A 27,073-nucleotide genomic window follows, 5' to 3' on the forward strand; every position below is an offset into this window, starting at 1 on the left:
GGCCCAGGCGTTGTTGCTGTTCCAGGCGTTGCTCCAGGCCCAGGCGTTGTTGCTGTTCCAGGCGTTGCTCCAGGCCCAGGCGCTGCTGCTGTTCCAGGCGTTGCTCCAGGCCCAGGCGCTGTTGCTGTTCTAGGCGCTGCTGTTGTTCTTCCAGGCCCAGACGCTGCTGCTGTTCCAGGCGTTGGTGCTGCTCCAGGCACTGTTCCAGGCCCAGGCGCTGTTGCTGCTCCAGGCCCAGGCGTTGCTGCTGCTCCAGGCCCAAGCGGTGCTGTTGTTCCAGGCTCAAATTCTGTTCCAGGCCCAGGCGCTGTTGTTGATGTTGTTCCAGGCGTTGCTGCTGTTCCAGGCCCAGGCGCTGTTGCTGCTCCAGGCGCTGTTGTTGATGTTGTTCCAGGCGTTGCTGCTGTTCCAGGCCCAGGCGCTGTTGTTGTTGTTGTTCCAGGCGCTGCTGCTGTTGTTGTTCCAGGCGTTGCTGCTGTTGTTGTTCCAGGCGTTGCTGCTGCTCCAGGCCCAGGCGCAGCGCGTGTTTGGCCGTGTCACGACCGCTCTCCGATCCGAAGCCCGACTGTCCGCCGAGCCCAAAGGGGGGGTCCGGCCCCCGTTTGGCCAAGGTCCCGTTGGAGCGGATCACCGAGCCCTCCTCCCTGGGACTGGAGGCCTCCCTGCCCAGGGGGAGACGGGGGGGATCCATCTGGCCCCTGTCAGGGAACCTGGAGCCCTCCCTGTCCCTCTCTCGTTCCCTGTCCCTCTCCCTCTCCCGTTCCCTGTCCCCCTCCCGTTCCCTGTGTCTGTTGTCCCCCTCCCGTTCCCGTTCCCTGTGTCTGTTGTCCCCCTCCCGTTCCCGTTCCCTGTGTCTGTTGTCCCCCTCCCGTTCCCGTTCCCTGTGTCTGTTGTCCCCCTCCCGTTCCCGTTCCCTGTGTCTGTTGTCCCCCTCCCGTTCCCTGTGTCTGTTGTCCCGGGCCTGGGAGGCGATCTGGATCGGCCCCGCCCGCTCATCATAAACTTCCACTGAAGGCACGTAAGTGGGCGCGGTCACTCGCTGCTCTCTGGTTGGCTCCCGTGCTGCGGGGGCGTAGGCCAGGGAGAGAGGCCCGCCCCTGGAGGGGGAGGAGGGGGAGGAGGGCTGGAGAGGGGGGGGCGCGCCATAGGGGGCGGGCAGCGCCCCGGGCTCCGCCCTCCTCGTCCGGTCTCTGTCCGTGTGCGCGTGAGTCTGAGTGTGTGCGGGGGGGAGGGGCCTCGGGGGGCTGGGGGCGGGGCCGCCGTGCTGCGGCCGGACCCCGCCCTCCCCCCGCCCCCCCTCGGAGCCCGGGTACAGGGCGTGGTGGGAGGGGGGGGCGGGGCGTCTCCCCCGGCGACGAGGCGCTGTGCGGGTGGGAGGGCCAGCTCTGCCCCCGCCCCCCCCCTGCTGTCCTGGGTCAGGTCCACCACGCTGTACGGCCCCTCCTTCAGCCCCCCCTCTCTCTCCCGGTACGGCCGGTCGCGGCCCCCGTCCCGGGGGGTCCGCTGGGGGGGCGTGGTGCCGGGGGGAGGGAGGAGCGCTGATTGGCTGAGGGAGGACGGCAGGTAGAAGCCCTCTGCAACGAACACAAGACACACCTGGATAAGAGCAGGTCTCCATGGCGATGGGGGGGGGGGGGGGGCGGGGGGGGTACTGACCTTTGTGCGAGTCGTAGAGGGGGTGCTGCGTCAGGGCGGGGGTGTCCAGGTGTCCCAGGGACAGGTAGTGGCTGGGGTACAGGCTGCTGGGCAGAGCGGAGAAGCCTGGGGGGGGACAGCAGGCTGTGAGCCGAGGGGCCAGACACCAGGCCCAGAGCCCCCCCCCCCACCAGAACAACCTCCCCCCGGGGGCCCGGGGCCCACCAGAACAACCTCTCCCCGGGGCCCGGGGCCCACCAGAACAACTTCCCCCGGGGGGGGCCCACCAGAACAACCTCTCCCCGGGGCCCGGGGGGGGGGGCCACCAGAACAACCTCTCCCCGGGGCCCGGGGGGGGGCCCACCAGAACAACCTCTCCCCGGGGGGGGGCCCACCAGAACAACCTCTCCCCGGGGGCCCGGGGCCCACCAGAACAACCTCTCCCTGGGGCCCGGGGGGGGGGCCCACCAGAACAACCTCTCCCCGGGGCCCGAGGGGGGGGCCCACCAGAACAACCTCTCCCCGGGGCCCGAGGGGGGGCCCACCAGAACAACCTCCCCCGGGGCCAGCCGCTCCTCCCAGAGAGGTCTTTATATAGACTGGGGGGGGGGGCGCGTCCCGGCGCCAGGAACAAGAAGCAGGCGTGACATTCCCGCTCCCTGCACCCCCCAACGAGGAGGCTGGGAGGGGGGTGACCGGGGGGCTGGAAGCACAGAGAACACACCACGGGGGGGGGGCTCAGCCTACAGGGTTCAGCGGCTTGACATCACTGGCTCTGGGGGGGGGGGGGGTACGATGACATCACTGGCTCTGGGGGGGGGGGGGGGTACGATGACATCACTGGCTCTGGGGGGGGGGGGTACGATGACATCACTGGCTCTAGGGGGGGGGGGTACGATGACATCACTGGCTCTAGGGGGGGGTACGATGACATCACTGGCCCTAGGGGGTGGGGGGGGTACGATGACATCACTGGCTCTAGGGGGGGGGGTACGATGACATCACTGGCTCTGGGGGGGGGTACGATGACATCACTGGCTCTAGGGGGGGGGTACGATGACATCACTGGCTCTAGGGGGGGGTACGATGACATCACTGGCTCTAGGGGGGGGGTATGATGACATCACTGGCTCTAGGGGGGGGGGTACGATGACATCACTGGCTCTAGGGGGGGGGGTACGATGACATCACTGGCTCTAGGGGGGGGGTACGATGACATCACTGGCTCTGGGGGGGGGTACGATGACATCACTGGCTCTGGGGGGGGGGGTACGATGACATCACTGGCTCTGGGGGGGGGTACGATGACATCACTGGCTCTAGGGGGGGGTACGATGACATCACTGGCTCTAGGGGGGGGGGTACGATGACATCACTGGCTCTAGGGGGGGGTATGATGACATCACTGGCTCTAGGGGGGGGTACGATGACATCACTGGCTCTAGGGGGGGGTACGATGACATCACTGGCTCTAGGGGGGGGTATGATGACATCACTGGCTCTAGGGGGGGGGGTACGATGACATCACTGGCTCTAGGGGGGGGGTACGATGACATCACTGGCTCTAGGGGGGGGTACGATGACATCACTGGCTCTGGGGGGGGGGGTACGATGACATCACTGGCTCTAGGGGGGGGTACGATGACATCACTGGCTCTGGGGGGGGGGTACGATGACATCACTGGCTCTAGGGGGGGGTACGATGACATCACTGGCTCTGGGGGGGGGTACGATGACATCACTGGCTCTTCTGGCCGCCGGTTTTGAAAAACAGCTTTTTGTGGTAAATGAGCTGATTTATTTTCGTTTAGATGGCGGTTTATGAGTCCTTCTCTCGTTATCTCAGAGTTTGTTATGACCTTGCAAAGATATTAAATATCAGCCAATTTAATTAATGCACGATAAACCTTTGGCAGCGAGACTCAGCACAGCTTCATCAACACGACGCATCTCAAACTCAGCAACTCTTAAAGATCAGTTTAACCACCGAGACGCAGCATCACACAGCGACCCGGCCGTACACTGTCACCACGCAGTCACACAACATAGTAACACAACGCAGTAACACACCACAGTGACCCACTGCAGCAACACACCACAGTAACACACCACAGTAACACACCACAGTGACCCACTGCAGTAACACACCACAGTGACCCACTGCAGTAACACACCACAGTGACCCACTGCAGTAACACACCACAGTGACCCACTGCAGTAACACACCACAGTGACCCACTGCAGTAACACACCACAGTGACCCACTGCAGTAACACACCACAGTGACCCACTGCAGTAACGACACCACAGTGACCCACTGCAGTAACACACCACAGTGACCCACTGCAGTAACACACCACAGTGACCCACTGCAGTAACACACCACAGTGACCCACTGCAGTAACACACCACAGTGACCCACTGCAGTAACACACCACAGTGACCCACTGCAGTAACACACCACAGTGACCCACTGCAGTAACACACCACAGTGACCCACTGCAGTAACACACCACAGTAACACACCACAGTAACACACCACAGTGACCCACTGCAGTAACACACCACAGTGACCCACTGCAGTAACACACCACAGTGACCCACTGCAGTAACACACCACAGTGACCCACTGCAGTAACACACCACAGTAACACACCACAGTAACACACCACAGTGACCCACTGCAGTAACACACCACAGTGACCCACTGCAGTAACACACCACAGTGACCCACTGCAGTAACACACCACAGTAACACACCACAGTGACCCACTGCAGTAACACACCACAGTAACACACCACAGTAACACCGGAGGAGGCGAGGGGAGGAGGCACAGGGGAGGAGGCGAGGGGAGGAGGCACAGGGGAGGAGGCGAGGGGAGGAGGCGAGGGGAGGAGGCGAGGGGATTAGGAGGGAGTAGAGCCGGTCAGCTCCTGCGGAGCTGAGGGAGGAACCATGAAGGACAGCGAACAATAACACACACACACACACACACACACACACACACACACACACACACACACACACACACAGGATGCTGTGGGACAGAGTAGAAGGGCCAGATAGGTCAAGGCCAAACAGCGTGAGAGAGAGAGAGCCACACACACAGAGGGAGAGATAGAGAGAGAGCAGAAGAAAGAAACACAGACAGACAGACAGACAGACAGACAGATCAGGGGACCGCGACTCTGAGCCGTCGATGGAGAGCGCGGAGGAGGGGAGGATGAGGGAGAGGAGGGGAGGATGAGGAAGAGGAGGGGAGGATGAGGAAGAGGAGGGGAGGATGAGGAAGAGGAGGGGAGGATGAGGGAGAGGAGGGGAGGATGAGGGAGAGGAGGGGAGGATGAGGGAGAGGAGGGGAGGATGAGGAAGAGGAGGGGAAGAGGAGGGGAGGATGAGGGAGAGGAGGGGAGGATGAGGGAGAGGAGGGGAGGATGAGGGAGAGGAGGGGAGGATGAGGAAGAGGAGGGGAGGATGAGGAAGAGGAGGGGAAGAGGAGGGGAGGATGAGGGAGAGGAGGGGAGGATGAGGGAGAGGAGGGGAGGATGAGGGAGAGGAGGGGAGGATGAGGAAGAGGAGGGGAGGATGAGGGAGAGGAGGGGAGGATGAGGGAGAGGAGGGGAGGATGAGGAAGAGGAGGGGAAGAGGAGGGGAGGATGAGGGAGAGGAGGGGAGGATGAGGGAGAGGAGGGGAGGATGAGGGAGAGGAGGGGAGGATGAGGAAGAGGAGGGGAGGATGAGGAAGAGGAGGGGAAGAGGAGGGGAGGATGAGGGAGAGGAGGGGAGGATGAGGGAGAGGAGGGGAGGATGAGGGAGAGGAGGGGAGGATGAGGAAGAGGAGGGGAGGATGAGGGACGACAGCGGGGCTCCCGGGGCCGCGGGACGGGCCCGGCTGCGGAGCGTATCTAGCACACGGCCGGGAGGAGCGGGGGCCTCCAGGAGACAGAAGTAGGCCCCCCCCAGTGGTGGAGTGATGGGGGGGCCCAGGGAGCAGCCGCCCGCCAGACCAATGGGAGTGTGTCCTAGAGCGACCAGGGCTTCTGCCGATGTAGAGCAGGGGTGTGTGTGTGTGTGTGTGTGTGTGTGTGTGTGTGTGTGTGTGTGTGTGTGTGTGTGTGTGTGTGTGTGTGTGTGTGTGTGTGTGTGTGTGTGTGTGTGTACCTTCGTGGCCGTGCGAGGCCCACAGCTGGGCCATCTGCAGGCTGCTGGGATTGGCTGCTCTGTATGCGGGGTCAGAGGTCAGGTGGGAGGCGGCCGAATACCCGGACAGGAAGGGGCCGGACCCCGGGAACACATCGCCTGGAGACCACAAGAAGAACCGCCGGACGCTCAATCATCTGCCAGGCGCTAACTGCAGAGCTAACAGCAGAGCTAGGCGCTAACTGCAGAGCTAACTGCAGAGCTAGGCGCTAACTGCAGAGCTAGGCGCTAACTCTAGAGCTATGTGTGTGTGTCGACAGAACCGATTGGTCCTGACAGTTCAATTGTGAGGGAGCGCACGCACACGCACACATAGATATTGAGCTGTATCAACGCCCTGCACACGGAGCATGTTCCTCTCATGGTTCCAGATTTATTTTCTGCCATCACTTTCTTCTAATGACCACTGGAAGAAATATATACTATAACTAACACCAGCACGCACGCACGCACGCACGCACGCACGCACGCACACACACATGGCAGACATTCCTCCCCCAGTTTGTCTGTAATGAGCCCTGAGGTGAACAGCGAATCAGAAACCATCCTCAAACGATAACAATGCAATCACGAGGAGACACTGACTCACATCGTCCGACCAGACTGAAACCCTCCAACAGCACGAATGAGCAACCAAACCCCTGGCTGGCTGCTGCCCTTCTCATCGCCAGGCCTCTGGTTCTCCCCACGGACCAGTCGGCCCCCTGCGCCCGTTGTCCCGGCGACAGGCCTGGCCCTCTGGATGTTTATTAGAGCAGGTAGGAGGGGGACGGGGAGGTGAGCGAGCTACGACCCACGGCCCTCTGGGTTAGAGCACATTCACCGAGAGATGTTATTGAATCGTTTGGGGGCTACAGGGGGGGTCCCAGCCCTATGTTACCCTTACGGGGGGGGGGGGGGGTACCCAGCTCTATGTTACCGTTACGGGGGGGGGGCACCAAGCCCTATGTTACCCTTACGGGGGGGGGGGCACCAAGCCCTATGTTACCATTACGGGGGGGGGGGGGGTACCCAGCCCTATGTTATCGTTTGGGGGGTACAGGGGCAGTACCCAGCCCTATGTTATCGTTTGGGGGGTACAGGGGCAGTACCCAGCCCTATGTTATCGTTTGGGGGGTACAGGGGCGGTACCCAGCGCTATGTTATCCTTCCTCCTCCTCCTCGCCCCCAGCCTCGCCCTCCTCCTTCTCATCTTTAATTCACTGTTTAAAAAAGGGGCAGGACCAATGTGCATTATTCAGTTCTAAACATATATAATAAATGTTTATTAATAAATAATGCACTTTGGGCCAAGCCACCACCCCCCTACAGTGAGAGAAAGGTGGACTAACCCAACATTAGTCCTCCCCCACTGAGGGCAATAGAGCGACCCGACCTGAACGGCATCACTACACCGAGGTAGTTTAACCGCGTGTCCTGTGAGACATGGCTTGCTCACCAACATTCCCGTGCATCTAAATCAGTACATTAAAGGCACAGTCCGTGCTTACCAGTCTGAATCAATACGCAAGCCAGCTTTCAATTAGTCACAGAGAGGAGTCACACACACACACACCTTTATTCTCTGCCCTGAAAATAGTGTATAGGCGGAACCTTGCACACCCAGGCCATTTGAGTTATGAAAGTCTCTGTGTGTGTGTGTGTCCATGTGTGCGTGTTCCTCTCTGTGTGTCTACATCAGTGTCAGGCAGCAGTACTTGGAATTTAACACACACACACACACACACACACACACACACACACACACACACACACACACACACACACACACACACACACACACACACACACACACACACACACACACACACACACACACACACACACACACACGTTCACTGAGGGAGGAAACCCCACATCCACACGGACATGAAAAAATGCTGCAAACCTTAAAACAAGTTTTCTTTGGTCTTGCTGGAGGAGCTGGGCAAGCCGAGTACTGTACTGTACACAGCAGCACCGGCTCAGCCCCCAGGCTAACCCGTCTGACGGGTCCGACCGCCAGAGGCCCGCCTCCTCGTTTGAGTTCTCTTTGTTCCCACGGCGACCGGTCAGCCCACCGCAAGAATGTACCTCATACGCACCATATCAGCGTAGAGCGGGTAACAGGCAGGCGCTCTGCTCTACAGCTCTGTAGAGCAGCAACGCTCTGCTCTCGGCGCTGTGGAGCAGAGCGGTGCTGCTCTCAGCGCTGCTCTCTGCGCTGCTCTACAGAGCTGTAGAGCAGAGCGGTGCTGCTCTCTGCGCTGCTCTACAGAGCTGTAGAGCAGAGCGGTGCTGCTCTACAGAGCTGTAGAGCAGAGCGGTGCTGCTCTCGGCGCTGCTCTCGGCGCTGTGGAGCAGAGCGGTGCTGCTCTCGGCGCTGCCGGCCGGTGAGAGCAGCTCTTCCTCAGACGTGTGAACAGATCCGCCGCCGTCTGATCCCCGTAATGTATGTCTGGTTCAGTGGGAGGAGAGCGTTGTCTCCCCAGATCCCGCCCGCATAATCCATTTCTGAATGATTGATGCTAGGTTGTGTGTGTGTTTGTGTGCGTTCCCCCTTCAGGCTAAACACCAGGGTCTCTCCCCCTCTCTCTCTCTCTCTCTCTCTCTCCAAAGTGCACCTTAGTGCACTCCCCCCACGCTAGACAGATCAATCGAGACACACACACACACACTTCACTACTCATTTCAGGAAAAGAAAACCTCCAAAACAGAAGCTCAGCTAAAACTAGGGAAACTTTTTTTTTCTTTCCGAAAACGTTTTTCAAATCACTCTCTCATTACTCCCTCTAACCACAACCCCACCCCCTCTTTTCCTTTCTCCCCCTCCCTTACCCAGCTCTTCTTCCCCTCCCACATGCTGTTTGGCCCCCACTTCAGCACCCCGCCCGGCGGCCATGTTGGGGAGGGGAGATGCCAAGAGACATAACTCTGCGGTCCGTCCTCCCAGAACGACCGCGCCGCGAGCCCTGGGAGGGAGGGGCCAGCACCAAACAAGTACAGGCTACACACACACAAACCAGTACAGGCTACACACACACACACACACACACAAACCAGTACAGGCTACACACACACAAACCAGTACAGGCTACACACACACACACAAACCAGTACAGGCTACACACACACACACACACAAACCAGTACAGGCTACACACACACAAACCAGCACAGGCTACACACACACAAACCAGTACAGGCTACACACACACACACACACACACACACACACACACACACACAAACCAGTACAGGCTACACACACAAAAACCAGTACAGGCTACCAGTGGGTACTGGTCCCACTGGGAATTACTGCAGTCTGAAATGGAAATGTCTGACTTCCAAAATTCAAAAAGCTCGGTGGAACGGAGTGTAAATGCCCGTGCGCTTGTTCTGAGCACATCCACTCCAGATTCGTCTATCTCCCCCCCCCCCAGGGAGCCAACAGCAGAGCGCTCCTGCCATGACGTTGACATGAGGACAGACACACACACACCTGAAGGTAACTAATCAATAGGTCATTCACTGTATTGACTGCAACTCAACCAGGAAGGGCTGAACCAACAAAGTCGTCTTCAGTGGTTCCTGTTTCATGGTCAGGTTCCCCTACAGCCCTGAAGCCCTTCTGAAGAACACACTCCCGACCGGCTGGGCTTCTCTCCAGCCGAGTCCTGCAGACCATGTTTCAGACCCCCCCCCTGACCCCGTTCCCTCGCCTCTGTTCTCTGACGGACTTCAAAGCGGTTGGTCTCGGCAGGGGTCCCGCAGGGGTCTCGATTATTCAGCAGAGAAATGATAATTGTAACGCAGCGTTGGGGGGGGGGACACACGGCGCTACAGTAGCCGTGTGTTCCAGCGTGTCGCGCCATGCACCGGCCCTTCCCTCCACACACACGTCCGTCTCGGCCTGACAGGTGTGTGTGTGTGTGCGTGGCTGCGGGACGTTTGTCTCCCCCTGACAGCTGTATTGGAGCAGCGCAGCCAGCCTTTGTGCTTCCTCCTAAGGAGAACGTTTCCCTCCCCAAGCATTCAATCCATCTGAAGGGATGACGCGGCCGTGCCTTAATGCACGCACACACACACTAACACGGGCACGAACACACGCAAACACAAAACAGTCAAACACATAAACAATCCTGGAGACAAATGAGTGAGAGGCAGAGGGTGGGGGGTGGAGAGCGTGTGAGCCCCCCTTCAGCCCTGGCGCGGGGAGATCTGGACGCGGCTCCGTGCGGACGCCGGAGGAGCGGTCACACGCCGCCACCCCATCAGGGTCCGGACGGGGGTCTGGGATCCCCCGTCTCGGGGGGGCCTTCTTTACAGAAATGCACTTAAGTACAGTCACATGTCGCGGCGCCACAACGCTGTGGGCCACATGCTGCTCTCCCTCCTGACGCCTCAGCCCGCGGCGTAACTGAGCTCCTTCCAGACGGACAGTTTCTCCTGCCCACCAACTCCCGCTGCTCGCTCCGTTGGTCGACTCTTTTTGCCAGAGCGCCTCAAACAAACACCTGGCTGCTCCCCCCCCCCTCCTCACCCCCTCTCCCCTCCTCACCCTCCTCTCCCTCACCCCCTCTCCTCCTCACCCTCCTCTCCCCCTCTCCCCCTCTCCCCCTCTCCCCTCTCTCCCTCCTCTCCCCCTCACCCCTCTCTCCTCCTCACCCTCCTCTCCCCCTCTCCCCTCTCTCCCCCTCTCCCTCACCCTCCTCCCCTCCTCACCCCTCTCTCCCTCACCCCCTCTCCTCCTCACCCTCCTCTCCCCCTCACCCTCCTCTCCCCCTCTCCCCTCTCTCCCTCACCCTCCTCCCCTCCTCACCCTCCTCTCCCCCTCTCCCCTCCTCTCCCCCTCTCCCCCTCACCCTCCTCACCCCCTCTCCCCTCCTCACCCCCTCTCCCCCTCACCCTCCTCACCCCCTCTCCCCCTCCTCTCCCCTCCTCCCCCTCACCCTCCTCCTCTCCCCTCTCTCCCTCACCCCCTCTCCCCCTCCCCTCCCCCTCTCCCCTCTCTCCCTCACCCCCTCTCCCCCTCCCCTCCTCCCCCTCACCCTCCTCACCCCCTCTCCCCCCCCTCTCTCCCAGTAAACTCCTACGCTTCCCTCCTGGAATAGAAACCTGGCAAACAGGAATGCTTTAAGATTTTGTTTCCGTGTCTAAAATGCGTTCCATCCAAAGACAGGGAAACAGCCCTTGGTGTTTGGGTGTAATGGTGTGATCCAGACTTTGTGATCGTGTCATGATATTGGCTAGTCGTTTGTTTATTGTTAGCTACATTAGCCTCTTTAGCAAACCAGCCCGAAAACAAACAACACAACTTGACATTGTATTGCACGCACAGCAAGACCATGCAATGCATAAATTGGGGACCGGAATAAAGTAGCAATGTAATCAAGTGTGTACGAGCATTTAAAATCAACATTAAAATGACCTACGTGGTACAAATACAAAGAAAATAAATCTCTTCACGTGCGCAGCCATTTCTGCTCTCGGTCTACTCTCAGAATACCGAGAAGGGAAGTTGAAAAGGGGGCCTGCCTCAGAGAAATGCCGCAAGAAAGCTGGGAGATTTCCCGACTTCCGACTCGGAAGGCTGGCGTCCGAGGAATCTGGAACACACCATCACCATGGCAACAAGAGTTGAGGGAATTTGCCGTTTCATAGATAGTGTTGGTGATAGTTGCCGTGATGGGACTTGGTCCCAAAGCACCACTTTACCCTCATAAACATGGAGGCTGCTGAGCACTAGTGTGGGCGCTGTCCACGACACTAACCTCATCCTCCACATGTCTTACAGTGGGACTTAGTAGGATGCACAAGTTAGGGAGTCAAACAGTCCATCAATCAAACCTCAAACAGTCCATCAATCAAACCTCAAACAGTCCATTAATCAAACCTTATGGGCAACCATGACAGTGGGACCCGCTCAGTGTTCTCATCGTCCATTCCAGAGCCTTCCTCTGCGTCTCCCCAGAGGGGGGCTGGGAGAGGGAACACATGGGGGCCGCTCCAACTGACAGAGAGGGCCCTTTTAAAGCCGCTCTCCGTCTGTAAACACTGGCCCTGGGCAGGCTGCGTTGTGTTGGGACGCGGCCCGATGACTCAGAGCACTCGGAAAAACAATAACAACACCAGTCTGGGGCGCGCCGCTAATGGACTGCTCTCCTCCGGCATGACAACATCCACTAGCATGAGCACAAGCAGACGGACAGGACTGGAGGACCAATGGGATTAGGGAGAGACAGACGGACAGGACTGGCGGACCAATGGGATTAGGGAGAGACAGACCGACAGGACTGACGGACCAATGGGATTAGGGAGAGACAGACCGACAGGACTGGCGGACCAAAGGGATTAGGGAGAGACAGACCGACAGGACTGGCGGACCAATGAGATTAGGGAGACACAGCCCCATGGGTCTTCCCTGCCCAGACCCTTTCTGTTTCCAATGGGTTTCTTTAATTTGTCGTTTAATGTGATCCCACTTGACTGGAGGAGCAGGACCCACAGAGGTCAGAGGTCGTCCTAAACAACACACACAGTGCTTTGCGTGAATCACCAGGGTGCTCTGATGTCCATCACCACGGCAACGCCTAACAGACACCGCTGTCGCCGGGCAACGCCGCTCCCATGGAAGTCCAACTAGCCGACGGTCTTTATCGGTGTGGTTTGGCACAATTAAATTTGATGCGCCATATAGGTTTGAAATTGTGTTGCAATTATGTGTGTGTGTGTGTGTGTGTGTGTGTGTGTGTGTGTGTGTGTGTGTGTGTGTGTGTGTGTGTGTGTGTGTGTGTGTGTGTGTGTGTGTGTGTGTGTGTGTGTGTGTGGGGGGGGGGGTGTTATTACAGGAAACGGAGCCCAATGCCAGCCGCTTAATGTGATGGGGATTCAATACGGAGGAGGGCCATAAAGCTAAATGACCGGCATCGTGTTCCTCTGGAGAGAGAAGGTCACTGTGGGGGCGGGAGGACCCACTGCAGGCCAGCGCCCCTGGACAGGTGTTGGTTCCACCGCCTAGGCCCTTGAGCCACACGGCAAAACTCTTCACACGCAGCCATGAGAGGACACACACACACACTCACACACCTTTGCTTGTGTGTAAACAGCGGAGCCCTCCTCTCTCCGCTGTGGATGTTTCCCAGCTGAAGCGCAGCCTGCGTGGAAACCCCCGGGGGGGGGGGGGGGGGTGGGGGGGGGTTGTTTGGGGGATGCTGACGGCGACGTGATGCCGACATGGAGAGGGACCAAGAGGACAGAAGTCTGAGGGGGTCGTTAAGGGGAGGAGCCTCAGGGCGAGCTGAACCTTCCTATAGGCCTCACTTTGGAACTCCTGAATGTTTAAGACCCATTCCCATAGATCACATTAATACACTGAATCCAGAGCTCCATGCCCCCACACACACACCATGAGAGAGAACACACACACACACACACACACACCATGAGAGAGAACACACAAACCATAAGAGAGAACACACACACCATGAGAGAGAACACACAAACCATAAGAGAGAACACACAAACCATAAGAGAGAACACACACACCATGAGAGAGAACACACACACCATGAGAGAGAACACACACACCATGAGAGAGAACACACAAACCATAAGAGAGAACACACACACCATAAGAGAGAACACACAAACCATAAGAGAGAACACACACACCATGAGAGAGAACACACACACCATGAGAGAGAACACACAAACCATAAGAGAGCACACACAAACACACACACACACAGACCATGAGAGAGAACACACAAACCATAAGAGAGAACACACAAACCAACAGAGAACACACACAAACACACACACACACACACACACACACACAAACACACAGACCATGAGAGCACACACACACACACACACACACCGTCAGAGCACACACACACAAACCAACAGAGAGCACATACACACAAACCAACAGAGAGCACATACACACAAACCAACAGAGAGCACATACACACACACACACACACCAGCAGAGCACACAGACGATCCGAGCACACACATACACACACACACACACACACACCATCGGAGCATGGCTGTGATGAGCTAAACTGGTCCAGAGAATCAGACACAACCATCTACTTATCAGACCACAGATCAAATCATGCACCACTGGGATCCGAAATTCAAGCAGACAGAATCTCTCACACACACACACACACACACACACACACACACACACACACACACACACACACACACACACACACACACACACTAAGAACTGTACAAATGCTGCAAAAGCATGATCACCATTTGCCAAATGAACCACGCTTGTGGGCGAAGCTCAACTAAAATAGTACACACACACTTCTTTTTAGTACTGCTGCAGAGGAAAACATCGATGATCATCAAAAGTTGTTTTTTTTTTTAAATAAACCACAGAAGCCGATTCTCTCCAAGGTTTATAAAAAAATAAAATAAAATAAAAAATAAACAGTGCATCGACACCCATGAAAACCAAACAGTTTTATCACAGTGACCGCCTTATTTACATTTTTTTGCGGTTGTCGTTTTTAGACCATCAATGTGTTTGTACAAAGCGCTGGAGTACATCGGGATCAAACACTTACTGTGGTGGGGATGAATGTTTAGAGGCGATGGCATGAATTTCCCGGAGTGTAAAGGCGGCGGATGGCTCGTGCCCAAATGCCCGGGCGAGGGAGCGATCCGCCCGGCCGCTGCTGCGGCTCCGAGCCGCTGAGCCTCCATAGCGAGTCCCGCCAGCAGCGGAGGAGGAACATGGACGGATCGGGGAGGTCCAAAATCTCGGCCATCCATTATCCACAGCAGGGGGAAAGGGGGAAGAAATAGTCCCTTCGGATATTCCGAAAAAAAAAGATTTTTGCTATAATATTGTCTTTAGCTTTCCAGGCGATACTGGATCCTTCTCAGCCATCCTGCTGACCTATAAAACACAAGAGGAAAACCGTTTGACACACTACCTCATTCCGGCCTGGATGTTGTTGGTTTAGCGATGAGATTAAATAACAGAACCGGAGAACGGCTCCGAGATCGGGGTGAAATAGACGAGCGATCGGTAGTCTGGTCGAGCGATGACGCAGTTAAGAAAAACACTTTTAAACTAAATAGGGTATTTACGGTCGCTCTGACGGTGCGAAGTCGACCGATGACGAGGTATTTTGAGTCGTTCGGTTGTTTCCACGGTTTTGATAAGCACTGAGGTTAATGTTTAGCGGACCACCGACATGCCAACACCACCTCGTCAGCGAGCCAGAGCCCGCTCCGGAGCCTCAGTTCACCGGGCAGCCCTCACACCGGGGACGACGACCAGGAACCACTAAATTACCTCATGCACCTTGGAGAAAATGTTGACATTAAACTTAAAGGCTGATATTAAACTAAAAAGGTGTACAAACCCCTTGTACCGTCTTTAATTAGTCCAGCTGTTGTTTTAAGTCGTAAAGCAGACATTCAGAGCGACCGCCTCCCGATGTAAACCAATCCATCATAAATACCGGAGGAGCATCAAATATAAATTTCAAACGAGTTAAAAATAAAACGCGTCTCGGGGCTGCGTCACCAGGCAGCGGTCGGCGAGGCGCTGTGGCCCGGGGAGCGGGGCGCTGTGGCCCGGGGAGCGGACCGAAGACCAGGTGTTGGACCTGGAGCTACCCGGGAGAGAAACCAAGCCCCGAACAGAGGGCTGTTAAAGACTAGAATGTATTCACCTTCCTTACTGTAACCTCTCTGGGGTTAGATGTTATTAAGAACCACATGAGGGAAAATATAAGGTTTTCTGGAACCATATATCGTTCAGCTGAGCAGTTGTTTTCAATGCGCCAATTTAACACTGAGCACTTTTAGGTTCCTCTCGGCGTGTCGGACAGTTAAAAACTAAACCGGAAAAACGGGGAAAATACACTATATTCGTAATTTCCGTTTCTATTGTGCTAAACCGAATAGCGTTTAAACAGCTAGCGAGTTTAAATAAGATCCATGGAAGGTCAGTAACATTACACTAACATGTTTCTGAGTCGCTTCAGAAATGAAAAAAGAAAGTCTGATAGACCCGCGAGCCAACAGATCCCCTCCGCGAGCCGACAGATCCCCTCCGCAAGCCAACTGATCCCCTCTGCGGCTCGTGACTCCCGGGCTGGGCGGAAGAAGAAGAAGGGCTTGTGGGGAACCGCGTTCAACTAAAACCCAAAACGTTCCCGAAAAACTACCGCTCCCCTCGCGCCCTGGACCGTTCCGCGGAGGGCTTTGATGTTCAGGAGTCGCGAGCCATGAGGCGCAGCACCAGAGCGGTGCGCGGAGGAAGAGCCACGTTTCAAACTTTTCACGGTTCCACGCGAGGCGGCAGAACTTCCTCGTAGAGGAGCGCCGGGAACGGGTCTGGACGGGTTCAGCGGCCAGCACTCCTGCCCGGGTTAGAGAAATGATCGGGCGCTCTGGTGTTTTAGGACACGAGCCTTTTCTATAACGATGTCATATTTGTAAATTCGTCGGAAATCGCATTTTAAAACACCGAGTGAGAAGGAACATGTCCGCTCCTTACGTGAATGGGAAACTCTGAGCTGGAAAATATGGCAATGGTTCTCAAAATCCGAGCGGCTGGTGACCGGAGTGGGGCAGTCCATTACGGGCTGTCCGGAGGTAACTGCGGGGGGAGAGCGCCCCTCTCGCGTCGGTAAACTCCTCAGCAATGAAGCGAGCATTGTTTTACAAGGCCCGCCCACCCCCCCCGACACGCTCAGCAGCGGCACCTCTGATTGGCTGCCCGAAGTGTCCTTCAACGCGATGTAAACATTTTGGCTTCTCGCCAGTTCTATAAAACCAATTAGGGTCCGAGGGGGCTGAGCCGTTTCAAGGTCCCCTCTTCCTTCAGGACCGAGCGATCAAAACAAGCAGTGGGAATTTTAGAGGGGGTGGCGGTTTCAAGGCGACTCCCCACCGCCACGCGGGTTAAAATAGATGCGCACTGGCGACAGCACGCAGATGAGGCGATTCACGCAGAGAATCATCCATGGACTTTCGCAAGAGCAACACACACACACACACACACACACACACACACACACACACACACACACACACACACACACACACACACACACACAGAATACGAGACTAGTACACGTTGACTCGTTTCCCCTGATAGTACGGTGGCCCCTGCGGTTAGTTGCGGATTCGTTCGACCAACCTCACAGCTACAACGCTAATTTCTTAAACACCCACGTTACACCAGGTGGTCGCATTATGTGCATAAAGATATGCATGAGCTGATGACGACATACCGACCGCACCGTCTTCACCACTTGCTCTTTGTAAACAGTACTCCAATCTCCCGATCTCTCGGTACAATGGCCGAGGTAGGCCGACTGTTGTCGTGCATAATGTATACTGTGTCTGAGTGGGACACGGATTAGCATCAGAAAGAACTAAAGTGGACTCATTCAGCCCCGCAGGACGGGGTGGGGGTCGGCCTCCGACGGGACGGGGGGGAAGCACGATGGCGGTACAACCGTCCCACCCCGTGTTTACTACTACGCTCAGCGGCGGGTCATATACCGGTTTATTTATGATGCGAATCAACGTGTTTCGTTTGGAGTGAACCGCTCCACAATCTAGTGGCAAATATGTTGATAAAAAAAATAGGAGGCGGTTTCAAACTCCCCGCGACCAGCCCTCCCTTCCCCATCTTCCTCTTGGTCGGTTTCAGGGCGCCCATTAGTAGGGCGCGATGGAGTAAGAGCGACGGGGAAAGAAACGAGAACTCATCCGAAGAAGCACCGCTCCGAGCCGAGGCGGGACCCACAACACCGCCGAGCCCGGCGCGTTCATTCGGGACCACGACGCGATAGAGACAACGTACAGTCGTAGTGGTTGTTGTTGTTTTACTATAGCTCCGCGGACTCAACTATTGCGCTGACAGACAATGGCGGCCGCAGCCTGCTGACCGTCTCCTGGTGATCTTCCCCCCCCCCCCCCCCCCCCCCCCCCGTCACCTGGTGCTCTCCCCCCCCGTCTCCTGGTGCTCTCCCCCCGTCTCCTGGTTCTCTCCCCCCCGTCTCCTGGTTCTCTCCCCCCCGTCTCCTGGTGCTCTCCCCACCGACGGGACCGGGCTGGACTCGACTGGAGGAGCTCCGTCCCAGGCCGTCCGGGGTCCCGGGGAGCCGGCTTTGTTCGCGGAGTCCAGCCCGGGTCTTGAGATCCAGATCGTTTTTCGGATCCAACTACGCTTTCTTTTTTGATTTTTGATTATTATTATTTTTAATCCTTTATGCATCGCTGTCCCTGAGGTGGGTGTTTTTAGTTTTTTTTTATTTATTTTATGGTGCTATTTCTAGGTTTGCTCTTAATTATTTTTATTCTTTCTATCGTCATTAAATATAGTACTATTGTTTACCAACAAAACATTTGGGTTTTAAGATGCAGAATATAATTGTACTGTTTTAATTGTTTTATAACTTAAAACAAGGCTATAGTGTAGGCCTAATAAAGTATTAATCTAATCTTTGGTCATCGTTTTTGCGTTAAGAACTCATGTTTAGTGTCTAGTGTAAGGCTTTTGTCTTGTTTATAAGACTAAATTTATATTGATGGTTTACAGAGGAACATATACTCTAAGAACATATATAATACATATAAATAAACTTGGTGGATCAGATTGCAATTGGCTACTTTTCATCCGGTCGTGTTTTCGTGGCCTAAATTACAGACCTACCGGTCGTTTGCATAAAATAAAATAGGTCAAAATGAAAGTCAAAGACAAGGTATAGGTTTGATATCCCCTCCTTAAAGCGGGAGATGCAATGTCTCAGAGGTCTAAACAACAACGGGTTCTTCGCAGGATCCATCTCTCTAACCCATCTTTACATGACCATAGAATAACCGCCAGCAATCTCTTGTGGTCATAATCACCATTTTTATAATTGAGTTTTTTAACCACTTTATCACCTACTCCAAACAGCAACGACGTGTAATTGTATATAATAACCATATGTCAGTATATTTGAAGGATGTGTTCGTCGGGCCTCACAGCCGTAAGATGTGCTCAAACCTTAATTCTGCTGACTAGAAAAGCAGAGGGGGACTTACGAGGCGAGGTGTCTTCAAGGCAAAGCTATGACCTCATGCAGGAGAAGGCTGTTATATATAACCCATAACACTCATCATTAAACACACACACACACGCACACGCACACGCACGGCAGATAGGCGTAAGAGAGATGGACACACCCACCGTGCTTTATTCGCGGCCCCAGGGGTCGGGTCGTCCATCAATCCTTATCTCAGCATTCCGGCGCGGACCGCGGGACGCTGCTGCAATGCAGCAACGCGATGCATGCTTGGATCGCTCGCGGGGAAGGTTAATTACAGTGTCAAATATTCATATAAAAAATGCCAGTAGCCTCTCTCACACACATACACGCAGACTCACACACAGTACACAAATCCTCCCCTCCCAGATGTAATAAACTTGCCACTGTGATGACTGACAGCCTTACACACCCGCTCTCCTCCTGGGGGGGGGACACGGTGTCCTGACATCAGTACAAACACACCTCTTAAACATTTGGAGAAGGAATAAAACGGTGACAACTAACAATATATGCCGATAGGTGCGATGTGCTGTATTGTCCTGAACGCACGTCTCGCTGTACAGCGGGCCACTGGCTTCGCTTGATCTGGGTTTCAGTCGTGGACAAGGAGGGGGCCTGTATCCCCCCAACCCCGGGTGTCCTCATAACCCCCGCCCCCGCTACCACAACATACTAAGCACATCCACAGACCGCTGTTAGCCTCAACAGACCGTTCGGTTGTGTCTGCGTGCACATACGCAAATGCATTGTTCGTAAAAACGCGCATGTCCCCCCCACCCCCCAGGTTTAGATATCAGAGGACGTGAAGGCGAGATTACTGGAGACAAATATGGTGGAGGTTCACCGCTGCGTTTGGGCGACATGATGCAGGAACCATCTGCCAAGCAATCTGCAGACGCGCTGAGAGGCGAGATGGGAAGGGCGGTGCGGGGCTGTGGTTGGTTAGGGTAATAAATATGGGCGAAGGGAGGGGCGGTGTATTGGCATTGTGTCAAGACCATTCAAACCACAACACCGGAGACACTGAACACCCGGGGCGCCTCCACACCTCGGGTCCTCTGACAGGCCGTCCTCCCTCCTCTGGGCTCTGAACACACTACACCTGTGTGGTGGACCGTCTTTGTTATGTAAAACACCGAGTTGAACGACCTCGTTATCCTGTTACATGGGAGGCACAGGCTCACAATCCGGAACGACTATTTTAGTCGCCGTTACAGGACTGCATTGCAGTGGCCTATGGGTAAATTATATTGCGCTATGTGACATAGAAAATGTGATCTATCCTCTGAAGGCCCCATTCTGTCAGCAGCGGTAACCTTCTTTTTGCCTTTCACCTAGTTTATGTGCCGTGAAGTCACATGTAACGCAGCACCTCCCTCTGGTGGGGGAGACGTGAACTGCAGACGAAACCCCTTGGGCAGAGTTGCATTACTTTGTACAAAAGTTACACTTCAGGACTTGTTCTGGTGGTAAACCTCGGGGCGCAGAGTAGGACCCGACCCCTAGCCCTCCCCTTTAAGAGCAGTTCACTGATCAAACTGGGGGACTAGCAGCCGGCCCGGGGGTCCCACTGCGCGGACACACACATAAACGGTCCAAATGACAAATAGCTATTCTCTAAATGAGTCGCATGCAAGCTCAGGAATTCACTGTGACGCTTACTCAACTAGGCATGCAAAAATATGATCCTATACACGACCACACGCGCGCGCGCACACACACACACACACACACACACACACGCAGATCAGATGGTTCTGCTAGCACGGCAGTAAAATAAGGATATCATAGAAGAGGGAGGCTACGTCAGCGGAATCGCTCTTCGGCTAAAACGCCTTAGCGGCAGACATCAAATACATATAAGGCCCTGTTTATGTAAATCTGCTTCCGCATTCATGCAATTACACCAGCAGACGCATCAAATGCACGCTGCGCACGCGGACAGATTCACGCACGCAGGCTAGCACACACTCATTCTTTTATTTATCATCCTTTTCATTTTAAAGTCCACCTAGACATGCCGACCCCAATGGGTTTGTGGCACTACTGCACAGAAACGGTCGTGTTAACGTCAACAGAGGTAGACCCGCATTTCCGGTCAGACCATCCGTCCTTTATTCCCATGGCTCTATCTACTCTTGTTTGCTATCTCAGTGCCCACATCAGCAGGTCATTGTAATGACCTGCTCCACCCCGTCTCTCCTTTGGTCCACCCTGGTGGTTTTTAAATGGGCTTCATAAATCTATTGACTCGACTTTGAAGATGAAAAACTCCATTCCTAAAATGACAGCATCCATTGAGCCACTTAATTGCGTATGTGTAGCCCCAGTGATATTTATAGTTTGGAGTCCGTTTGAACTACAATTCAATTAAATAGCATAATACTGAAAGCACTCATTTTAAACATAAACCGAATGCGATATGGTCATGTTTAAAAGCTATAGAAAAAAAGGCTGGCGGCGCCCCCTGTTGTCCTGACCAGGTAACTGCACGTCTCCACGAAGAGAGACCATTTTAAAATAGAACATTTCAATTTTGTATCTAGATAATTAATCCAAAATATACCTATTCTAAAGTCATTATCTAGATTAGCATCTTGATGTAAAACGTTATTATATATATCATTCAACCTTTTTATCCACTGTTTTTTGAAGAAGTCCTCGAGACAGATCAATATAAATCCGATGAGGCCTGTATCGAGGCCGTAGGGCTGGATAAGATGATTTAAATGTTTGATCACATTAAGATGCTTAAATGAACACACATGAAAGCTGTGAAAATCCACGTCCATCTAGCTATTGCAGGCGCTGGACTATCTGTATATTTACAACCAGGGCGTTTAGCAGGCGCTTTTATCCAGAGCGACTTACAATAAGTCCATTTGTCGGAAGAAAGAAACGATATCAATAACAGGTTAACCCATTTCCCGTATATTACCAAGATAGCCAGGAGAAGATGCTACACGATGCTAAGCGTCAACATATTTCTTCAACGTCGTCCAAAAATGAGTGACTCCTACGCTCCGGATCTAGTCCATTACATTCATAGAGCCCTTCAGTCTCAAAGGGCTTTACAGTACATAGTTATAACAGCCCTAACCCTAGCCCCCAAAGCGCAAGAAAAACTCATTAGCCATTAAAGAGGAAACGTTAAGGACCGCAGGGCTGGGATGACCTCCCTGGGCGGGTAGCGAGGACAATGTCCATCGACACGTAAACACTCATGGTCCGGCCTAGAGAAGGGAAGTTCTCCAGTTAGCCTTTTCAATATTTATACCAATCCTTTATTTACAATCAAAACCGTACTTACATCCATGTGCAGGAGGAATAGCATAGAATGGTTTTGGGAATTATGATTTTATGATTTCATAATTCCCAAGTATTAATTTTAAGCCAAGTACTGCCTAGTTATACTACCTGAAGCCAAGTACTGTCCTAGTTATACTACTTTAGGCTGAATACTACCCTAGTTATACTACCTCAAACCAAGTACTGCCCTTGTTATACTACCTTAAGCTGAGTACTACCCTAGTTACACCTGAAGCCAAGTACTGCCCAAGTTTATGGCCTGAAGCAAAGTACTGGTAGTAATACTTGCCCACAGCAAGAGGACACTGGGACCGTAGGTAAGACCTAAGTCATGTATTCACAATCTAACCTTAGTTCTGTATTAAAGCTCATTATGTTCAGTGGGATACTAGCCATCCCTAACCGGTGATTAACGCTCTTCATTAAGGAGGACAAGAGGCGGAGTCATGTCGGAACGCGTGTGCACTTTATTGGGATTGTTTTAGTCAGTGTACAGGTTGACCAGTCAGGACCCCATGTTACCCCAGCACGTAGAGACCCCTCGCCCAACCGCCCAGAGATGAGCCCCCGAGAGGAAAGAAGTGTCTGAGGGCTTTGCATAACAAAAAGAAATTAAACAGGACCAAGATATCTTTAAGGCTGAAAGTACAAAAAACCCAGACATAATTTACATACAAGCGATACTAGAACCGTGTTAGAGTATCAGCCGACCACTGGGCAGCCTTCACAGAGGCAAATACGTGTCTGAACAATGCAGTTAACATTTGGAATAATGTGTCTGAACAACGCAGTTAACAAACATTTGGAATGACTCAAAGAAAAAAACAAAATGTACATTTTTTTTTTTAAAGTCCTCAGATGCAACTGTAAAACCTTGGGGTGTTTATTTTTAAAACTAGCCAAAAAACATTACCGTCACTTCACTTCACCGTTCCAGTTTTTTTTTTTTTTTTTTAATATCCTGAGTCAAGCGCCAAAAATAACTGAAGCCATGCCAATGAGCTGGTCGTCGGGCTCTGCGCCTGAGCGGTGAGAATGGATGTGTGGATGGTTCGCGCAGAGCTGAAGTCGTTGGCCGTTTGGTCGGAGGGGTGGGGGAGGGGAGAGAGGAACAGTCTGTTTAGAAGCATTTGCGGTGGACGATGGAAGGGCCGGACTCGTCGTACTCCTGCTTGCTGATCCACATCTGCTGGAAGGTGGACAGGGAGGCCAGGATGGAGCCTCCGATCCACACAGAGTATTTACGCTCTGGTGGGGCAATGATCTGCGGAGAGACGACAACACGTTAGGTACAAGCTCGTTAAGAGGCACAGAGCTTCATGAGCAGACTGGACCCAGCCTCACCTTGATCTTCATGGTGCTGGGGGCCAGGGAGGTGATCTCCTTCTGCATGCGGTCGGCGATGCCGGGGTACATGGTGGTGCCTCCGGACAGCACGGTGTTGGCGTACAGGTCCTTACGGATGTCCACGTCGCACTTCATGATGCTGTTGTAGGTGGTCTCGTGGATACCGCAAGACTCCATACCTGTGGGCAGAGGGGGGGTCAGAGTCAGGAGACTGGGGGAGGGGGTCAGAGTCAGGAGACTGGGGGAGGGGGTCAGAGTCAGGAGACTGGGGGGGTCAGAGTCAGGAGACTGGGGGAGTCAGAGTCAGGAGACTGGGGGGAGGGGGTCAGAGTCAGGAGACTGGGGGGGTCAGAGTCAGGAGACTGGGGGAGTCAGAGTCAGGAGACTGGGGGGGTCAGAGTCAGGAGACTGGGGGAGTCAGAGTCAGGAGACTGGGGGGAGGGGGTCAGAGTCAGGAGACTGGGGGGGTCAGAGTCAGGAGACTGGGGGGGTCAGAGTCAGGAGACTGGGGGAGGGGGTCAGAGTCAGGAGACTGGGGGCTCACTCACCGAGGAAGGAGGGCTGGAACAGCGCCTCTGGGCAGCGGAACCTCTCGTTTCCGATGGTGATGACCTGCCCGTCGGGGAGCTCGTAGCTCTTCTCCAGGGAGGAGGAGGAGGCCGCGGTGCTCATCTCCTGCTCGAAGTCCAGGGCCACGTAGCACAGCTTCTCCTTGATGTCACGCACGATTTCCCTCTCAGCGGTGGTGGTGAAGGAGTAGCCGCGCTCGGTGAGGATCTTCATGAGGTAGTCTGTGAGGTCTCGGCCGGCCAAGTCCAGACGGAGGATGGCGTGGGGCAGAGCGTACCCCTCGTAGATGGGCACGGTGTGGGTCACACCATCCCCGGAGTCCATGACGATTCCGGTGGTACGGCCAGAGGCGTACAGGGACAGCACCGCCTGGATGGCCACGTACATGGCGGGGGTGTTGAAGGTCTCGAACATGATCTGTGGAGAGAGGAGAGGGTTCACATCACGCAGGGCGGGGCGGACTCATGCACGGTGGCACCGCACTCAGTGCATGCAGTAGTGAGCGTTGTTGAGGCGTTAGTAAAGGTGCAGAAACTCCCAGCATTCCTTCACACTGTGCATTAAGTCAGCAGTTAAAACGAGTCACTGATCTCTGGTCAGCGCTCCACTCCCACGCTACATTAATGGCCACAGTGCAGGTAAGGCACACAGGGGGAAAGACCTTTCGTTATCCAAGGAAAGATCATCGTATAGAGCAGAGGTCCTGGGGAGAGGTGAGGAAACCAGAGGAATGTAAAGAGAAGAACAGGTTGGAACAGCTTCTAGGAGCAGGTGTGGGGCAGTGGGGGGGCGTACCTGGGTCATCTTCTCCCTGTTGGCTTTGGGGTTCAGGGGGGCCTCAGTGAGCAGGACGGGGTGCTCCTCAGGGGCCACTCTCAGCTCGTTGTAGAAGGTGTGATGCCAGATCTTCTCCATGTCGTCCCAGTTGGTCACGATGCCGTGCTCGATGGGGTACTTCAGGGTCAGGATACCTCTCTTGCTCTGAGCCTCGTCACCAACGTAGCTGTCCTTCTGGCCCATGCCGACCATCACGCCCTGAGAGAGAGGGGGGGTTGTTAGGCGGGTGGGGGGGGGGGCAGGTCCCATAGCAGTGTACTTCTGTCCTCATATTTAGCCCAAAGTGTGCGGTTGTCAAACACCCGCTTTCTACGATTAGTTAAATTCACACTGATGTACTCCCAGACTCCGGGGGGGGCTCACCTGATGTCTGGGGCGTCCCACGATGGAGGGGAACACTGCGCGGGGGGCATCATCCCCAGCAAACCCGGCTTTGCACATACCGGATCCGTTGTCAACAACCAGTGCGGCGATTTCATCTTCCATGGCTGAACTGCAGAAAAGGAAGAAAAAGGAAAAAGATCATGAGTAAGTCACACTGCCGAACAGCGCCCCTATGACGCATCACTTCCTGGTATTCTGGTTGCAGTACACCACTTGGCCACTTCGCGGTGCTAGAGCCACGCATTCCTATGCCCAGACAAAGGAAGTGGCGCTGCATTCTGTTATTACCATATAAGGGAATGGTTTGGTCTGAGCAGCTTTGCGGCGAGCGGCGGCGTGGCGCGCGGCCAGGCCAGCAGGCTTGCGCGAAAAAGAAACGTTCGACATTTCGGGCCCTGGCGACCACTCCCTCAAATTACCCGTTTTCGGCTTCCCCCGCCCCTCCCAACAGCCGATCTGCGCCTGTTTTAGCAGTTTTCTCTTGATTCTTACAATCCCACTGCGCCATATACGGAGACCTCGCCCTCTGTCATGACTTCATTTAAAAGGCGTCTTACACGACCTCGCGCACAGCTTAAGGTAAACTGCAGATGTTCAACATTGATTGAGGAACACTTGATGAGCTTGACGTCATAGCCCCCAGCCTCTGACTGTTTCCTGGGCCACGCCTTGAGCCTCCTCGGGCCTAGCGCGCCTTTTCCAACGTGGAAGCTGGGCAGGGCGTACAGACCATAATGTGCGTTCATAAGTCACTTATTAATTCAACCCAGCCGTTTATTCAAGCCTCGGGTAGTGTTTGACTGAGGACCCGTTGAGCCTCGGTCCGAGGTGGTTAATCCTCGGAGGAGGTTTCGGATTTCAACCAGCGCCCCTTCCCGGCTGAGCCTGATGAGTTAGCATGCAGGCTAGCAGGCTAAGTAGGTCACACCCCGCTGCAGGGACCACAAAGGACCGGCAGCAGGACTCGAACCCCAAACCTCCACCCGAACACCGTCACATCCAATGCCTCACACCCGTAATCCTCCACAGAGAGCCGACTGCAGATCATTAGAACGGCTCTAATTATGCATGAGGAGACGTTCTTAATCACTAACGTCACACCGGTTTTTCCAGACACAGAAGCAGCAGTACTGGTCTTTTTTAAATCCTTCACCAGTTCAGGATGTTTAATTAAATACTAAATAAAACATTAAACATGCATAACTGTTAACCCAAAAAAGACAAAAGACTCTCCCGGTATCTGTCACTTTAAAGCACTAAACGCAAAAAGCCAATCCCGACATTAACGCATTAGTAGACACGACTATTTAAATGTAAACGTTCAATAACAAGTCTTAAGCTTACCTTTGGGTGGGGGAGTTTTCGCTTTATGGAAACTGGTTTCAGGCAAATGATATCCCGCACAAGTTGCGTGTGACGGCGCTCAGAGTGAGGCGGCTCCGTGGGCACCGGCTTTTTATACACCGTCAGATGCCCGGCTCGAGCCATAAAAGGTAAACTTTCGGATTTGCGCCTTCTGATTGGTCCAGCGTCATTCTCTCGGGCGCGTCTCGTGCACACTGCTGCAATACCAGCTCGCGCCTGCGTGTGTTTGCGTGACTGTGTGTGTGTGTGTGTGTGTGTGTGTGTGTGTGAGTGAGAGACACACACGGACACACACAAACAGCGAGACATAGCGGAAGAAAAGATGTGAAAAGGGTAGGGATTGATGTTAGTT

General features: G+C 54.4%; 3 protein-coding genes across 4 annotated transcripts in view; all 3 read right to left on the minus strand.

The window, feature by feature from the left end:
* The window catches only part of tnrc18 (trinucleotide repeat containing 18), a gene marked incomplete at its 5' end in the record, with an annotated part of 30,755 nt that extends 30,064 nt beyond the window's left edge, over window positions 1–691 (minus strand). Inside the window, 2 exons of the mRNA XM_079746212.1 lie at window positions 4–403; window positions 533–691. Coding sequence (XP_079602338.1) covers window positions 4–403; window positions 533–691 — 559 coding nt within the window. The remainder of the gene's footprint in view (window positions 1–3; window positions 404–532) is intronic.
* Window positions 692–906: 215 nt separating this feature from the next.
* On the minus strand, window positions 907–16,499 carry LOC307082779 (trinucleotide repeat-containing gene 18 protein-like). Of its 2 annotated transcripts, none has more exons than XM_079746473.1 (5): window positions 16,362–16,499; window positions 14,413–14,747; window positions 5,798–5,935; window positions 1,657–1,761; window positions 907–1,574 (listed from the first exon to the last, which is right to left on the minus strand). In XM_079746473.1, exons 2-5 carry the CDS (start codon window positions 14,618–14,620, stop codon window positions 1,033–1,035), a joined length of 993 nt encoding a protein of 330 aa, XP_079602599.1. In that variant the 5' UTR covers window positions 14,621–14,747; window positions 16,362–16,499; the 3' UTR covers window positions 907–1,032. The 2 variants fall into 2 exon arrangements, with proteins under 2 accessions (XP_079602599.1, XP_079602600.1); XM_079746474.1 differs by lacking the exon at window positions 16,362–16,499 and adding an exon at window positions 15,220–16,062.
* A 6,163-nt stretch (window positions 16,500–22,662) lies between these two features.
* Window positions 22,663–26,800, minus strand: actb2 (actin, beta 2). Its single transcript, XM_079746477.1, has 6 exons — window positions 26,701–26,800; window positions 25,336–25,465; window positions 24,931–25,170; window positions 24,114–24,552; window positions 23,563–23,744; window positions 22,663–23,482 (listed from the first exon to the last, which is right to left on the minus strand). Exons 2-6 carry the CDS (start codon window positions 25,456–25,458, stop codon window positions 23,339–23,341), a joined length of 1,128 nt encoding a protein of 375 aa, XP_079602603.1. The 5' UTR covers window positions 25,459–25,465; window positions 26,701–26,800; the 3' UTR covers window positions 22,663–23,338.
* Window positions 26,801–27,073: the final 273 nt, after the last annotated feature.

The sequence above is a fragment of the Pollachius pollachius genome, assembly GCF_949987615.1.
Source record: "Pollachius pollachius genome assembly, chromosome: 11".
In the NCBI taxonomy this organism is placed as follows: Eukaryota; Metazoa; Chordata; class Actinopteri; order Gadiformes; family Gadidae; genus Pollachius; species Pollachius pollachius.